Below are 17,838 nucleotides of genomic sequence, written 5' to 3' on the forward strand. Positions count from 1 at the left end.
AGTAATAATCCTACTGGGAAAATTCCGATTACTTAGATTCTTGAAATAATTGAAAACAATAGCAATTGCGAACATTAATTTCGATTAGTTGGTTGTATACTCAAAGCTCATAGGAAATATATTAACTAAATTAATCACTTACATTTATATAGCAAACAAATAAAAAAAAACATCTTTATCGACAATGGTTTTTGGGATTCAAAAGGTCAAGGAGCCTAAAACTAAAAATGTAAAAAGCTATCAGTCAACAATTAGAATTGTATGTATAGGATTATAGTTTTGTGTATTTTAAATGTAATGCGCCTCACAAAAAAGTTTACCCAGTAGAATAACGCGTAAAAAAGAGTTTTTAAATTGAGATATTCTATGCTTTGAGTGGACATGAAGTAAAAGACAGTAATTTTAAACTGTATCAGTATCGAAACTTATGACAGTCTTTTATGAAAGTAACAAAGCACATTAAAACTTGACGTTTTCAATGAATTGGATCAAGAAAGATACAATTTTTTTTAACAGTTGATAAAAATTTTACATCCGTTTTCGGAAGTAAAAAAATGTTATTACCATTTACAGTTTATTTGGATAATGGTAACACTGTTGGAATAAATATAATATTCGTTTGTTTCTAAGTTCACGTAAAGCTACATGAGGGCTATCTGTGCTAGCGGTCCCTAATTTAGCAGTGTAAGACTAGAAGGAAGGTAGCTTGTCATCATCACCCACCGCCAACTCTTAGGCTACTCTTTTATAAACGAATAGCGGGATTGATCATGACTTATAACTCCCCTACGGCTGAAACGACGAGCATATTTGGTGTGATGAGGATTCGAACCTGCGACCCTCAAATTGTGAGTCAAGCACTCTAACCATCTGGTCACTCTGGGCAAATATAATATAAGTGTTTGTTTTATTGTAAACATATTATTTAAAGAACATGTTCACTCCAGTCTGTCAGGTATGGTATAGTTTTACCAAGTGGTAACAGTCATGCGCTAAAAGTTCCGTTCGGAAAATGCCTCGAGTTGTTGTGTGTAGTCTTACTTATAAACGTGGTTATGTTTGTCGTAGTTTGGTTTGGTTTGTTTTGAATTTCACGCAATGCTGCACAAGGGCTACTTGAGCTAGCCGTTTCTAATTTAGCAGTGTAAGATTAGATTGAATGCAGCTAGTTCCCACCACCCACCGCTAATATTTGGGCTACTCTTTTACCAACGAATAGTGTGAGTGACCGTATATTATTACGCTCCCACGGCTGAAAGGATGAGCATGTTTGATGTGACGGGGATTCGAATCCATGACCCTCAGATTGCGAGTCGAGCGCCCTAACCACGTGGCCAAGCAGGCCCCAAATTTATCGAAGTGCACAGAGTTGGTCATCTCACTTCTTTAAAAATATTTTGTATGTTAAAACAGTGTTGTTTGTCAGCACGTGAGACGCATGGTGCCGTGGGAGACATATTTTGCACCTATATATTTGGTTTATTGTGAATTATCGATAGCTTGATAGTTCATATCTGCCAGTAAGACATAATAATGTCTTAATGCTCTTCATGGAAGTAGAAAACTAACATTCAGAGCGTTTAGAACAACAACGGTCCCCAAAACTACACCCCAGACTAATCGGGTTATAAAATAGAATCCTCCACCCCCCCTAAAAAAAAAGAAGACCAACTACAAAAAACAACAAACAAAAACAATAACAAAGCTTGGAATTTCTCTTCAATTTGGATTTTGTGACGATCCACTAACTAAAGGCTCACAATTTTCGAGCCATACTTTCAAATCATCAGTTTTTCTCGTGATAAAGATGCCAAAGACACACGAATTACAGCAACTCCATTTGACCACATGTCTCTGTCCCTAGATCCAGCTCTTATGAACTTCGTACTTATGCTACACTTAAAAGCGATCGTCAAATAAGATATTCACTAACAGTTGAGAGAAAAGTTGTCAATATTTGTCTTCCCAAGATTGATTTCTTTGACGTTCTACTAAAAACAATGTTTCTGTAGAAACTGTGGAGTCCGCCAATCGTATGTAATTATAGTCATCAGAATAAACACGGTCGACAATGAAAGAATGGAACATCGATCTGATGAACTGTGGTTAACTTAGTGAATTGGCCAGGTGGTTAAGGCACTCGACTCGTTAGCTAAGTGTCGCGGGTTCGAATCCCCGTCACACCAAACATGTTTGCCCTTTCAGTCGTGGGGGCGTTATAATGTGACAGTCAATCCCACTATTCGTTGGTAAAAGAGTAGCCCAAGAGTTGGCGGTGGGTGGTGATGACTAGTTGCTTTTCCTCTAGCCTTACAATGCTAAATTACAGAAGGTTAGCGCAGATAGCCCTTGTGTAGCTTTGCGTGAAATTCAAAAACAAACCATTCTTTGATAGATTGCTTGTGCCGGAAATTCTAACCCCCCCCCGCTAGTACAGCGGTAAGTCTCTGGATTTACAACGCTAAAATCAGGAGTTCGATTCCCCTCGGTGGGCTCAGCAGATAGCCCAATGTGGCTTTGTTATAAGAAAACACACTGTACAAAGTTTCATAAAAAAAAAAAAAATTAGTGAAGGAATTAATATGTTTTCACGCATGTCTAAGTTTTAAAATATTCCTCGTTTACAATTTCAAAACTGCCTAAAAATTACATACTCATGACGGTGACATATTGAACAATTTTTAGTACAATATCATAGGTAATTACAAAATATCTATTAAAGTTTATACAACACCTCAAGCATTAAAAGCTCAGAATGAGTAAAAGAATGATTTTGTGTATACTTCAATGAATTTTTATACAGAAATTCGTCCTTTTGTATATTTTAGACATCAAAATTCTGCAACATTGAAGACAATGGAAGAACGTAAGAATGAGATACAGATGGTTCAGATTTGGAATGTATCTAAAAATTCAAAGTTAATTGATATATGAATTTTAGAAACAAAATAAATAATTAAGTTCTCAACTGGTACATCAGAAAAATCATTAAGTAATAACAAATTTATCAGCTGATGCTAAAATGTGACATGAAAGGAAAAAAGGAATATAGGGATTAGCCGTATAAAATGTGACATGAAAGGGAACAAAGGAATATAGGGATTAGCCGTATAAAATGTGACATGAAAGGAAAAAAAGGAATATAGGGATTAGCCGTATAAAATGTGACATGAAAGGGAAAAAAGGAATAAAGGGATTAGCCGTATAAAATGTGACATGAAAGGGAACAAAGGAATATAGGGATTAGCCGTATAAAATGTGACATAAAAGGAAAAAAGGAATATAGGGATTAGCCGTATAAAATGTGACATGAAAGGGAACAAAGGAATATAGGGATTAGCCGTATAAAATGTGACATAAAAGGAAAAAAGGAATAAAGGGATTAGCCGTATAAAATGTGACATAAAAGGAAAAAAAAAATATAGGATTAGCCGTATAAAATGTGACATGAAAGGAACAAAGGAATAAAGGATTAACCGTATAAAATGTGACATAAAAGGAAAAAAAAAAAGGAATAAAGGGATTAGCCGTATAAAATGTGACATAAAAGAAAAAAAAAGAATATAGGGATTAACCGTATAAAATGTGACATGAAAGGGAAAAAAAAGGAATAAAGGATTAACCGTATAAAATGTGACATGAAAGGGAAAAAAGGAATAAAGGGATTAGCCGTATATAATGTGACATAAAAGGAAAAAAAAATATAGGGATTAGCCGTATAAAATGTGACATGAAAGAGAACAAAGGAATATCGGGATCAGCCGTATAAAATGTGACATGAAAGGGAACAAAGGAATATAGGATTAACCGTATAAAATGTGACATGAAAGGAACAAAGGAATAAAGGATTAACCGTATAAAATGTGACATAAAAAAAAAAAGAATAAAGGATTAAACGTATAAAATGTGACATGAAAGGAAAAAAAAAGAATATAGGGATTAACCGTATAAAATGTGACATGAAGGGAAAAAAAGAATAAAAGGATTAGCCGTATAAAATGTGACATGAAAGGAAAAAAAAAGGAATATAGGATTAACCGTATAAAATGTGACATGAAAGGAAAAAAAGGAATAAAGGGATTAACCGTATAAAATGTGACATGAAAGGAACAAAGGAATATAAGGATTACCGTATAAAATGTGACATAAAAGGAAAAAAAGGAATATAGGGATTAACCGTATAAAATGTGACATGAAAGGAACAAAGGAATAAAGGATTAACGTATAAAATGTGACATAAATGAAAAAAGGAATAAAGGATTAACCGTATAAAATGTGACATAAAAGGAAAAAAAGGAATATAAGGATTAATGTATAAAATGTGACATGAAAGGAAAAAAAAGAATAAAGGATTAACCGTATAAAATGTGACATGAAAGGAAAAAAAGGAATAAAGGATTAACCGTATATAATGTGACATAAAGGAAAAAAATATATATAGGATTAACCGTATAAAATGTGACATGAAAGAGAACAAAGGAATATCAGGATCAACCGTATAAAATGTGACATGAAAAGGAACAAAGGAATATAGGATTAACCGTATAAAATGTGACATGAAAGGAACAAAGGAATAAAGGATTAACCGTATAAAATGTGACATAAAAGGAAAAAAAGGAATAAAGGGATTAGCCGTATAAAATGTGACATAAAAGGGAAAAAAAAGGAATATAGGGATTAGCCGTATAAAATGTGACATGAAAGGGAAAAAAGGAATAAAGGGATTAGCCGTATAAAATGTGACATGAAAGGGAAAAAAGGAATAAAGGGATTCGCCGTATATAATGTGACATAAAAGGAAAAAAAAAATAGGGATTAGCCGTATAAAATGTGACATGAAAGAGAACAAAGGAATATCGGGATCAGCCGTATAAAATGTGACATGAAAGGGAACAAAGGAATATAGGGATTAGCCGTATAAAATGTGACATAAAAGGAAAAAAGAAATAAAGGGATTAGCCGTATAAAATGTGACATAAAAAGAAAAAAAGGAATATAGGGATTAGCCGTATAAAATGTGACATGAAAGGAACAAAGGAATAAAGGGATTAGCCGTATAAAATGTGACATAAAAGGAAAAAAAGGAATATAGGGATTAGCCGTATAAAATGTGACATGAAAGGGAACAAAGGAATATCGGGATCAGCCGTATAAAATGTGACATGAAAGGGAACAAAGGAATATAGGGATTAGCCGTATAAAATGTGACATGAAAGGGAAAAAAGGAATAAAGGGATTAGCCGTATAAAATGTGACATGAAAGGAAAAAAAGGAATAAAGGGATTAGCCATATAAAATATGACATAAAAGGAAAAACATGAATAAAGGGATTAGCCGTATAAAATATGACATGCTTGTTCCACTTGCAATCAAAACTGGACAATGTCTGCCACACTTTTTTCTTATTCAACTTTTTTACATTTAAATTACTTTTCTTACATAATTTGTTTTTATATCACACTTTTACATGATTGAATTCATTTTGCTGGTTTTGTGGATATCGTTCTCTTTTAATATTCTTTTAAAAATAATTAAAGCTTCAAGGGAAGCTATTAATGCATATAAACAGCGTCTTATACCAATACAACATTCCCTGACTTAACATTTTTCCGTGTGTTCCTGGATCATTAAGTCATTAGTTTTAACTTAGTGCAATGGAGAGCAATTCACCATTACAAATGTATAAAAAGATTAAGATATACGCTAAAGTTCTCAAGCCCTAATATAGATTAACATTTGTCAGTGGAATTTCGTTTCGCACCTGATCTACTTCTCTAACTGCATGTTTTGTCTCTTCAACAAGACGAACAATATCTTTCCACATTTTTTTATTGTTTATTTCTATTAATCTAAAACAGATACGAAGATACTGTATTTAAACAGGCGTCAGCGTGTTTAGATCTATTAATAAATATAAGAACAATGGCATTCTAGCATTTGGAACAACTGTGACAACCCCGCACATCCTACGAAAAGTTTGATTCTGTACATAGAGTTCTGTTTAGTTTGAATTTCGCGTAAAGCTACACGAAGGCTATCTTCTCTAGCTGTCCCTAATTTAGCAGTGTAAGACTAGAGAGAAGGTAGCTAGTCATCACCACCCACCACCAACTCTTGGGCTACACTTTTACCAACGAATAGTGAGATTGACCGTCACATTATAATGCCCCCAGTGCTGAAAGGGCGAGCATATTTGGCATGACGGGGATTCGAACCCGCTACCTTCAGATTACAAGTCGTGTATCTGATGAGACACCTGGCCATGCCGGGCAAATTGTATGTAAACTTTTATGACGAAAGGCTAGATCAGGTGCAACTTATCATAGAAAGGAAATAGAAGTTAGGATACTATCCTTGAGAAAAAACCTGTCATCCTGTTCTTCGTGTACGTACATACATGTATCCACAATCAGATATGTATTCATTGGCCGTGATGTTTAAGACAAGAGGTTTGAATGTGAGAAAAAACACAAGTTATTTTATTTACCACGAATCACTTAACATATATAACTTTAGTTATGATTATATAGAATTTAAATTATATTTTATACAGCATATACTTCCTTTAATTTCAATTAAAAACCACTCACTTTTGCAAAAATGAAATACTGCAACTAAAAGTAAATTATTATTTTATTTTCAGAAAAAAAGAAAAGATAAAACGTAATAGCGTTTTTAGCGATTCTTCTGGATGTAATTTGCTGTTTGGACATGATATATAAACATTTTGTGCTGTTCACGCTGAGAAAACTTCCTGATTCGTTTTGTTATTATCTGTTTATTGGAAATAACGTGACTTTTTTACCAGTTTAATCTGATGCAACCAAACCAAAGTCCTCTCTACCACTTCTTTTGACCTTATTGTTTTTATTTATCTATTTTAAGATGCTAACATAGCGCCACCCAGTGACGTGATATGATATTCGAAATAATTTCCCATCTTATATTTCAATTTAGTGTTGTGCCATAAACATTGCAGTTTTAGAAATTCAGTAAACTAAACATACACGTAAATTAAACAGCATTAGGTATATAAACAGATGCACAAAGACAATAACCGTAAATATATTTACAAATTCTATCATCCGTGATTTCTTAAAGTATGTACTTTTATGAAAATACACCAAACATCTACAGGTACGAATACTTGTTATTTATTTTCGTGTTATTCAATGTAACAAAAATAAAACTAAGCATGTAAAAAAAAAAACAACTTCTTTAACTCTGTTTGCCAGGTTAACATGTTGTACTTATCATCTTCAATCTATGATTTGTTTACATATTACCATAAATTCTGATATGTTTGACTAAATGTGTTTTTTCAATTACAGTCCCCGCTAGAGTGTCAAGACGTTTAGTGTTGCTGGCTTTTAACCGACCATAACATCAATCACTATAGGACAGTTAATTCAATGTCTGTGATTACTCAAATACAAAGATACAAAGAGACTCATATGGAATATTCAGCGTTTGTTGATATTAAAACATGACACCAGTGCAACGTGCATTCGATGTTTCGAACAATATTCACGTGGTTAGTGTTCATTGTTCCTCTGTGTCACACTATCTTGACTTATAAGTAGCATAACTTCTCCTTGAGTTGTGGTGAAGACATTTCTCTCTACTGCTGTTGGCCCCTTTCTCAGTTGTAGAGGGCCAAAGTTTTGTTCTATCTGGGAGACATCTTCTGGTTACGTCTCTTCTGCACAGGAATCTCTTCTAACATCAGATTGTTTATTACCTATCACCCCTGATGGTTTGATTGGAACCTGGTTATGTGAAATCTATACGTAGGGCTGTCCAAGGTGCTCAGTAGGCATAATACAAATATGCACGTTAAAAAATCAACAATGGCATAGAGTTTTATTTTTAAAGATGTTTACTGTTCTCTTTCATTTATTTCTCTAACCAAAAAGCCTGAAAACAAGACATGAAACTATAGATAAGATATAAAACCAGAGAGTACTAACCCACCATCCTTATATTCTTTCTTGCATTCTGTTTGGCACGACCATCCCTATGTTATTTTACGTTTACGAAATGTTTTTTATTACTTAGCAAAGGTTGCAGATGTTCTGATTTCAACCTTACTGAAACAAATGACAGCGTTATGCGTATAATTCATATATCGTCTGTTGAAGAAAGTAAAAACTGAGTAATTATTACAAAGCACTCTGAGTGGTACATAATTTCTTTACTTTGGATAGTTGGCTGAGTTGTGAACAGAGATCTTAAAACAACGTTTAAAAACAACAATACCAAAAAGTTAAAAAATAATATTAGTTAAATAGACTCGCACAGAAAGTGATGTTATAAAAAATGATGCATTCTCTCGTTCAAGTAACGTGTTTCTCTCTCTTTATTTGGCCCAGCATGGCCAGGTGATTAAGGTACTCGACTCGTAATCTGAGGGTCGCGGGTTCGAATCCCCGTCGCACCAAACATGCTCGCCCTTTTAGCCGTGGGGGCGTTATAATGTGACGGTCAATCCCACTATTCGTTGGTAAAAGAGTAGCTCAAAAGTTGGCGGTTACTGGTGATGACTAGTTTTGCGCGAACTTCAAAAAACAAACAAACATCCTTCAAGATAATTGGGCCTGGCATGGCCAAGCGCGTAAGGCGTGCGACTCGTAATCCGAGGGTCGCGGGTTCGCGCCCGCGTCGCGCTAAACATGCTCGCCCTCCCAGCCGTGGGGGTGTATAATGTGACGGTCAATCCCACTATTCGTTGGTAAAAGAGTAGCCCAAGAGTTGGCGGTGGGTGGTGATGACTAGCTGCCTTCCCTCTAGTCTTACACTGCTAAATTAGGGACGGCTAGCACAGATAGCCCTCGAGTAGCTTTGTGCGATATTCCAAAACAAACAAACAAACAAACAATCAAGATAATTAGTTATTCTGGCAAATTCCTCTTGACTTGGAAAAATTCTTGACTCTCTTTGTTTTCATTATTCACTAGATGGCATACATTGTCTGACCTGTTGGGGGGGGGGGGATCTCCGAGAACCGGACTTCATCCACCAGTGATACTTTAAATTTTCCTCAACAAGTCTTGAATAGACTTAACCAGAGTGTGGTTATGCTACTCTGAATGCTGATGGTTTAGGAGTCCTGTACAGGTCACCCCATATGATCTCAAACTTCATTCTATTTCAGCGAGCTCCAGTCAATTTTGTTTTCTTTGCACAGAACGGACATTAATTCTCAGGTGCAATACTTAACCTGCTGTTCTGGATTTGCTACACATTGGCTGATATTCCCATATCTGTAGCTGCAAAGAGAGTGAAGTCATGAGACTTTAAAGCATCAACAAAAGCCCAGTGTTCAGAAGAGGCCTTCTTTTAGCTCTTTAACTCTCTTATAAAACTATCTATTTTTCTAATGATATTCCTGAATCTGCAGTCACAAAGAAATTAAGGTCATAGACCTTCAAACCATCAGCGAAAGTTCAATTTCAGGAGATGGCTTATCCTAGATTCTACGACTCTTTAATAAAACAATCCATCTTTAGTGAATCGCTCTTTTCCTCTCTGCCGTCAGTACTTACACACAAAGAAAATATCGTGCTATAAGAAAGAAAAGCATTTCTTTTAATTTCGTTACTCAATGACGTATTGCTGCATCTGAACCTACAATGAGATTGAATTCACCGATCTTAAGAACGCCAGCAAAAGTTTAACATCCGAGAGAGAATATCTCCCAGTTTCGACAACTTTCTGATACAATAATCTTCCTTTAGTGACTAATTATGTTGCTCTCGGTCCTTGAAACTTATACATACCAAAAATATTATTCTTTAAATAAGAGCTCAAGTAAGGGCGATATCCACATTAATAAAAAACACCACAATAATATTTTGTGGTCATGGCATCAAAATTCATCCTACCGACCTCCTACTCCGGTATATTTAGGAAATCCAATTTCATGAAAGAGTAAATCAGTTAGGTCTACCATAAAACAGTATGCGTGAGAAGATAAATTGCAAAGTAATACTGAATTCTGCTGAAACTATATGTTACAAAAAATGAACTGGGAACAAAGTGTGATATAACTGTTTTAAGAATTATCAATTTTATTTGAATATACCACATTATCAATACTCCCTGAAGGCTTACTTCCAAAACTGGCTATCTTACTCAAAATGATGTTCCGAACTATACGTATTTAACGGTGTTTAGTTAAACCAGTAAAGTCTATTTAATCAGAGTAACTTGCACAGTATGCCTACATACCACCGAAATGTTATAAGAAGTACTCCGTTTCTTCCTTTACCTACAGAAGTATTGTCTGATAGCAAATGAGCTGTGGAAGATCGCAGAAAGTAGCAAGAGAGGGTATTTGCCCCTTTTAACATAATGCATGTTCTTTTACTTCAGTCTGATAACTTACATTTTAAAAGCTGACCACCTATGTACATTTCAGAAAGCATTTGACAAGATGCTACGTAAAAGGCTTGTAAAAAAATTGTGTGGGAGATAAGTTAGTAAATTAGATAGAAGAGTGGCTGGGTGAAAGAAACCAAAGGGTTATTGTAAACGAAGTTCAGTCAAACTAAATTAATGTCACAAATGGGGCATCTCAGGGTACAGTCTTAAGACCTTTGCTTTTTTGATTTACATGAATGGCATAAATGAAGAAATGATTGAAAAAAATACTTACATTTGCTGATTATATTAAGATTATGGATAGTGCTGGCTATGAGGATGTTGCTGCTGCTTTGCGAAAGGATTTAGATCGATTTAAATTATAAATATAATTTGAATGGGAATAATATAAAGATTGTTGTGAAATAAAAGAATCTTGGTGTAGTGGTTGGTCAGTCGCTTAAGTCTTCTAAGCAATGCTGTTGCTAGTGGTAGAGGAAAATGATTTTAGGTTGTATCTAGTGGAATATTGAATACAAGTCTAAAGAGCTTATAATTTTATTGCAGAGGTCATTGATAAATTATCTTAAATCAGGTAACTTAAGATAGTTGTAACTATTATGTTTTGTCAGTATACAATCTTCAACTAAGACAGTTTTATTTGTCTAACAGGGTGGTTGGCAACTTGGATGGGTTGCCTTCAGAAGTTGTGGAGGCAATGAATGTAAGGGAATATTAAGAAGAAGCTTGTTAAGGTCTGGCTTTGAGATGTTTTATTTATTTAAGTTTAATTAATAGTTTTAGTTTAGAGGATGGGACAGCCTAGATGTACCAATAGGTCCCTTGTTGTTTCTAAACATTGCTATGTTATGTTCCCACCCCGAAATTATTTCTGAATAGATCATATTGAAAATGAATTTTTTTTTATTCTTGAAAATTATCTCAGTGTCACATTTCTGTATATAATAGAACTCAAATACAGCAACAATGTCACGATTTAACGTATAATCAGAAACTCAAAGCAAAATCTTTAAATATGTAAAATTAACTTATTACTGCAAATATTTTGTAGGTTTGTTTTCGTCCCTCGCTGGTACAGCGGCAAGTCTACGGAGTTACATTAAAATCAGGGGTTTGATTCTCCTCGGTGGACGCAGCAAATAGCCAGATGTGGCTTTGCTGTAAGGAAACGCGCACACGTATATTTGTTTTCTTTGTAAATAAATTCAATCTGAGCTCACACTATGTGACACTGAAAATTGTTTGTTTGTTTTAGAATTTCGCACAAAGCTACTCGAGGGCTATCTGTGCTAGCCGTCCCTAATTTAGCAGTGTAAGACTAGAGGGAAGGCAGCTAGTCATCACCACCCACTGCCAACTCTTGGGCTATTCTTTTACCAACGAATAGTGGGATTGACCGTCACATTATAACGCCCCCACGGCTGGGAGGGCGAGCATGTTTGGCGCGACTCGGGCGCGAACCCGCGACCCTCAGAATACGAAGCGCACGCCTTAACGCGCTAGGCCATGCCAGGCCCCACTGAAAATTGTCAGATAAACACACACATGAACACGCTGGAATATATATATATATATATATACACATACATACACGTACAACAACAGTCAGGTGACAATGATGTTGCTGAAACTAAAAGGTGATATTTAGAACTAGACCAAGCATTTCTTATATGTTTTTATGTTTTGTGTACTTTAAATAAATCTAATAATACTTATTGAAATTAGAATGTTCATTTTAAATATAATATTTTATATAAAAGTTTTGCCTTGTCACTTTTTCTTAAACTGAATTCAACATACCTCACAAAATAAATAAAATCTCCCACGTTTCGGTTGTTAGAGTATGTCGTATGTAATGGCTGGCAATGTGATGTCAGTAGGAGGTGTTCGCTTGTTTTGAAACACATTGCTATTAACGCACTTTACAAAACTTGGAAATTATTTTTGTTTGCTATTTGATAAGTTAATTTCAAGATGAATATAGGCCTTTCAAGTCCTTATGAAAATGGTTTGTTATATGCAGGTTTTAATCAAGATCAAGGTAGGTCTACTTGATTAAAAACTCAAATTTTGAAGTACTTCCACATAATTTTGTATTTAACGTTTAGTGGCTTAATTGTATACAAAAAAAAACAGTATTAATGTTAGTTCATACCGTTGTGTTATTCACTTATTACTAATACTGACAGTGAAGATACCTTTGAACTGTGGCTTCAAAACGATTTAGTTTTACCAAATTGGTGTTAAGTTTCAATTGAGAATTAAAAGTTTGGCAGCCACAAGTTATCTGGTAGTGGTAGTAATACTGTAATTTGCAAATGTAATACTAGTAGTAGTGAGTAGTACATAAATATTGCTAATAACATTATTAATTCTCATTTTTTCTTCATTTTCTATGTAAAGCTTAGCTTTCAAAATTAATTCAGAATTTCTTTTCAAATATTACAAGAATTAAAGATAGATTTTTTGAATAATCTAAATTATAAGTGTACCGTGCAGTAGGTGGGGAGACCCATAAATGCCACTGTCATGCGTTTTTCTCTTGGTGTCAGTTTGCTTTAGAGTGCAGCTTCAAGTTTGTGGTCAACTCCATTTAACTAACTTATAAATATATTTACAAGACCAACAGAAAATGATGACTGTGAGAAAAATTGAAAATAACTGTAGTTGAAGTGTACTTTAAACTGTTTAAAGGCAACCAGGTTGTCCCCTCAATACAGTGTTCATGCTAATACACTTTTTACCTATAAAGGCACAAATTTAAATGTTAGGGACATGCACAAGGACCTAATTAGAAATATTCAACTAGTTATTAGCCAGCCATCTTTACTTCAGTGGTTGAGAAATTAGTCAAGTCTGTACTTAATGGCTTTGCAAGATAATTTATATAGATTTGATATTATTGCAGATAGCATAGGTTTAGGAAAGGAATGTCATGTTTTACAAATTTCATTTCCATTTGAAAATGTTACAATTAAAATAGATTTGGGCAATGCAGTGAACTTAGTGTATTTAAATTTTTAGAGAACTTTTGGTGAGATACCACACAGATGCTTCTTAGGAAGTTTTGTGTCTATTGTGTAAAGAAAATTGGCTAGTTAAATAGATCAAGAGTTGGTTGTGATCATAGTGGGTTAATTGTACAAGTGGTGGACTTCAGGATTCTGTTATTTTGTATATATGTAATTGTTACTACAATATAGTTATCTACATAGACCTAGCTGTTCTAAGGAAACTGTGTGAAGTTAATGAGTGAAAAGATCTGATCATAGCTATTACACAATTGTACGTTAAATGAAAGTAATGAGACAAACAGGATTTTATTCTGTTGATATGAAAATACTGAGTACAAGCTAAAGGAAATCATTAGTTCATTCTGAAGTGCTTGTTAAACCTTACCTGGAGTATTGTGCTTAGTGTTGGTCATCTTACTGAATAAAATATGTTGAAGTATTGGAAGACAGTTCAGAGGATTCTTTCTGAGTAGAAGAGGTTGTTGTATAAGGATGGATTGAAATATCTTAACATATTTCTGCTGGAAAAAGATTCATCTAGGTTTTCTACGAGCCAGAGAAAATCGTAAAATTTATAAACAAACAGTTGTCCTAGCAGACTGTTCGAATTTGTTTTTTTGAGCAAATGAATGTTTATAGGATATTCAAGTAAAATGGTATCTTCTGTTGTGTAATTATGAACCTTTAGAAACCATAACAAATGTTTGTGATGCTATATTTTAAGGTATACTATTACTACAAGTTTAAAACCTGCTTACAACAACTATACATCATAAAATAAACTTTAATAGCAACTATGAAATCATCAGGTGAAATATTGCATGCAATAATGTCTTTTTTATGCCCTCAATTTTATATATATTGCAGATACATTTTAATCCTCTAATTTGGATACATGTATTAAAAAGAACTACATGATTAGTTGCTGTGTATATTTCTTAAATGAAAATTTAAGACTTATTTGCTTATGTTAAGAAACTCTGTTTTTATCTTTTAAAATTTTTAGAAGAACTAATAGCTAAACAGATGTTCTCATAATAAGCATTTATGTACAAGTAAACCCTTAATTTTTACTACCAGCAATGGTACCTGGCAATGCTAGGCTTAAAAGTAATGATATAAATAGAGATGTAGGTCACCCCTCTTATTGTTTTGAACTGAAGCACACTATTTGTTTGTCAAATGCAAAGATGTCTGTTGCATGATTGTTAGATCATGAGATGTTACCCTAGTTTGGCTTCATGTATTTGGCTACCAACTTCCTTGGTCATTTGAACATTCATTTGTGCCATTAAGACAATAACATTGAAATGATTGCCAAACCTAAACTACTCATCTAACAGCTTGCTTATTTATTTACTTCATCTGTTTGAGGGCTGGGAGAGAGAGAACCATTCTAGTTCCCTTAACATATTTCATCAAAATTGGTTCAGCCAGTTCCTTACAACGTCTTGTGATACCAAACACTGTCAGTTGCTTTATAGATAACTGTGTATATCCTTTTCAAGTAGAAACTTTTCTTTATTCCAAGGATGCTTTGCTTGTGGAATGGAGAATGGATTCCGTGTATACAACTGTGATCCACTGAAGGAGAAAGAAAAGCAAGATTTTTCTGATGGAGGAATAGGTTATGTCGAAATGCTTTTTCGATGCAATTACTTGGCACTAGTGGGAGGAGGAAAGCAGCCACGTTATCCACCAAACAAAGGTATTATTAAGGATAAAAGAAAGACCAGTGCAGTACGTTCCTTGGTTTGAAGTAAAAACAGTTTGCTGTACAAGATAAGATTCAGTAACTTACAAGTTTCAGTCAGAAATTATTAATAAATACTCTTGCAAGTAAGTGTTATTCAAATTCTTAATTTGATCTCGTAGGGATAAAAATGTTTGAAAAAAATTCAAGCTCTTTTAAATAAATTTTGTTTTAATCATTAGAGGTAATAATGCCACTACTTCTGATAAATTTTGTTGTGGTGTTTATTAAAAAAACAACAGTGCATCTTCTTTTTTATAATTCATTACATTAGTGTAATAAATTTAACATTTTATTATGAAACAAATTCTAATTAAACTGATATGTGCATAGTTCTTTATGAACTGAGAGATAAAGCTTTCGAAATAAAGGTAAGCTAAAATTATCTGATCTGATATTGAACAACTTTTACTTTTTGATTATGTTTTTTACTTCTATTTTCACTAGTGGTGATAACAATCTTACTAAAATATACACTAGATTTATAAAATACCCAATTATTAGAAACTGAGAACAGTGAGTATTATTGTAGGCTTAGCAAAATGTAGAAGTTTGTGGGCATAAGTCAGTCTTGCTGCAACATTCCACGTGAATTTAGTTGAAGAATGACACTCCACATGAATTTAGTCCACCAATGTGTTGAAGAACGACTCTGACACTGTCTGGCATACGCTGTTTATGTTTGGCTTTTCTAAATAAAGTATGTTTTGGACTGAAATAGTATAGCTTATCTGTTTTAAAAGAAGTTTTATTTTTGTTACAGTTATGGTGTGGGATGACTTAAAGAAGAAGAACGTAATTGAACTCGAATTTTCAACAGACGTGAAAGCTGTTAAACTGAGGAGAGACAGGTAAGCATCGGACAGTTTTATTAACCGTTGGAAGCTTTGGTTACTGTTTCTATGGAAACATAGTACATGTCTACTTAGAACCTGTATTCTTTGAAGTGTAAGTTGAGAAATGCACAGAAAAGCTGGGAAACTTTTTGCTTTCTTGTGTTGTGAAATAAAAATCATCCACCCAGCAAGCTCCACAATTATGTTAAGAATGACTGAGCACATTGGTATGCATTCTTTTATCTGTTCTAAGTATCTTGGTGAGAATTATCCTTGATGATAATCATTCTAATAAACATCATATTAATATGTATGTCCTGATTAAACGTTAAAAAAACCCTATGAATACTCCTTTAGTACTTACATTTATATTGTATAGAGGTTTATTTACTTGGTTATTTGAGTAGTAAATATTGGGTATCATTCTTGTTTATTGTAATACCCATAGTACAGGATCATTGGGATATTTAAATATATTCATAAATTTTAAAAAAGAAAAATGCCATACAGTTATTTATTCTAGAGCTTAATGCTTCCAAACGTTCTCAATTATGGAATTTTCTTTAATCTCAAGTATAAAAATTCCCATTTCCTAAATTACTGCATAAAACTGTAGTACAGGATATAACAACTGATATTATACAATACTAAACAACTTATACAAACTTTTATTATCATGTAAGGATTGTATTATGCAAAAAAAGTTTATTTTATGCTTTGTCTTAGACTAAAAGATTATATCCTGCAAGATGAGTTATATTTATTTAGCATCTTTGACATTATCCTGTTGTAATCTTCAATTTAAGATTTAATATATTTTGTTATTGAATATAAAATTAATATTTTTAAACATTATCTTTAGTGCAAAAAGAGGATAAGCTGTTGCCGTGTAAATGTAGAAGTTATAGAGGTATATAATTGAATTGGGTGGTTAAGTTTCTCCCAGAAAGTGATCATAACTAGTTTATTTACTAGAATCGTGGCAGTCCTGGAAACGGTCATCAAGGTTTATACCTTTACCCAGAATCCACAGCAAGTCCATGTATTTGAAACCTGTGGAAACCCAAAAGGTACTTTATAATTATATATAGACCTTTTTGTTGTTGTTGCTTTCTCTTTGGTAAATGTATTTGAATTTAAAATTGTTTACTAGGAAATGTGTTATTTATAAGTAAAGAAAACTGGAGCAAAAATTTACTAGTGTATTGGTTAAGATTACAGGAATTTTGATCTCATTCAATGTCAGTTTTTATATCTGAGAAATTTCACATCGCTTACTTAGTGTGGAGAGATGTTTCCCCATTACTAATAATGAACCTTTACTAGTTTTCCTTATATCAAGCTAAATATGACACTAAACATACACACTTGTAAAGCAAAATTAATTAGTACCAATCACTTTATTCACTAGTATATTCCAGTTCAATTGTTTACTCCTAAGTGGTATAAAATCTTCATTCTTGTAAGACTGATTCAAGTCTTGTACAATAAACTTAAATTATTTTTGCGTAACTTCTTATATTACTTGTAGAAGATGACTTTTTTTTTTTTTTTGTAAATGTATTATTACATGACTGTCTGATATAGTCCTCTACAAAGCAGTTGTAAAAATAAGATATTTTGATTGTGCTAGTCATAAGGGGATAGTAAAAGATATCAATGAAGAATGGCACATTTTCATTGTAAGTTCATTCAATATTCTTATAAACTTATTGTGGAATTTTTGAAGTAGCAACTGAAAATTTTCCTGTATTTCACATCTCTGTAGTTTATTGTTCTTACCCAAATGTAAACTCTTGGTGGTGAGGGTGTACTTGTAAAAATCCCTTTTCTAGCTATTTTTGTTTCATCT

The 17,838-nt window shown here is 33.5% G+C and overlaps 1 protein-coding gene across 5 annotated transcripts in view; it reads left to right on the forward strand.

The window, feature by feature from the left end:
• LOC143224969 (WD repeat domain phosphoinositide-interacting protein 3-like) overlaps positions 1–17,838 on the forward strand; it is a 36,412-nt gene that overhangs the window by 8,119 nt on the left and 10,455 nt on the right. The window contains exons 1-4 of one of the 5 annotated variants that reach the window (XM_076453533.1): positions 11,978–12,020; positions 14,929–15,105; positions 15,914–16,001; positions 16,950–17,056. In XM_076453533.1, the coding sequence (XP_076309648.1) occupies positions 11,999–12,020; positions 14,929–15,105; positions 15,914–16,001; positions 16,950–17,056 (394 nt within the window). In that variant the 5' untranslated portion in view covers positions 11,978–11,998. Of the gene's footprint in view, positions 1–11,977; positions 12,021–12,214; positions 12,425–14,928; positions 15,106–15,913; positions 16,002–16,949; positions 17,057–17,838 lie in introns of those variants that run through there. The other 4 variants (XM_076453534.1, XM_076453530.1, XM_076453531.1 and 1 more) reach the window with 4 other exon arrangements.

The sequence above is a fragment of the Tachypleus tridentatus genome, chromosome 9 (assembly GCF_004210375.1).
Source record: "Tachypleus tridentatus isolate NWPU-2018 chromosome 9, ASM421037v1, whole genome shotgun sequence".
NCBI classification, from domain to species: Eukaryota; Metazoa; Arthropoda; class Merostomata; order Xiphosura; family Limulidae; genus Tachypleus; species Tachypleus tridentatus.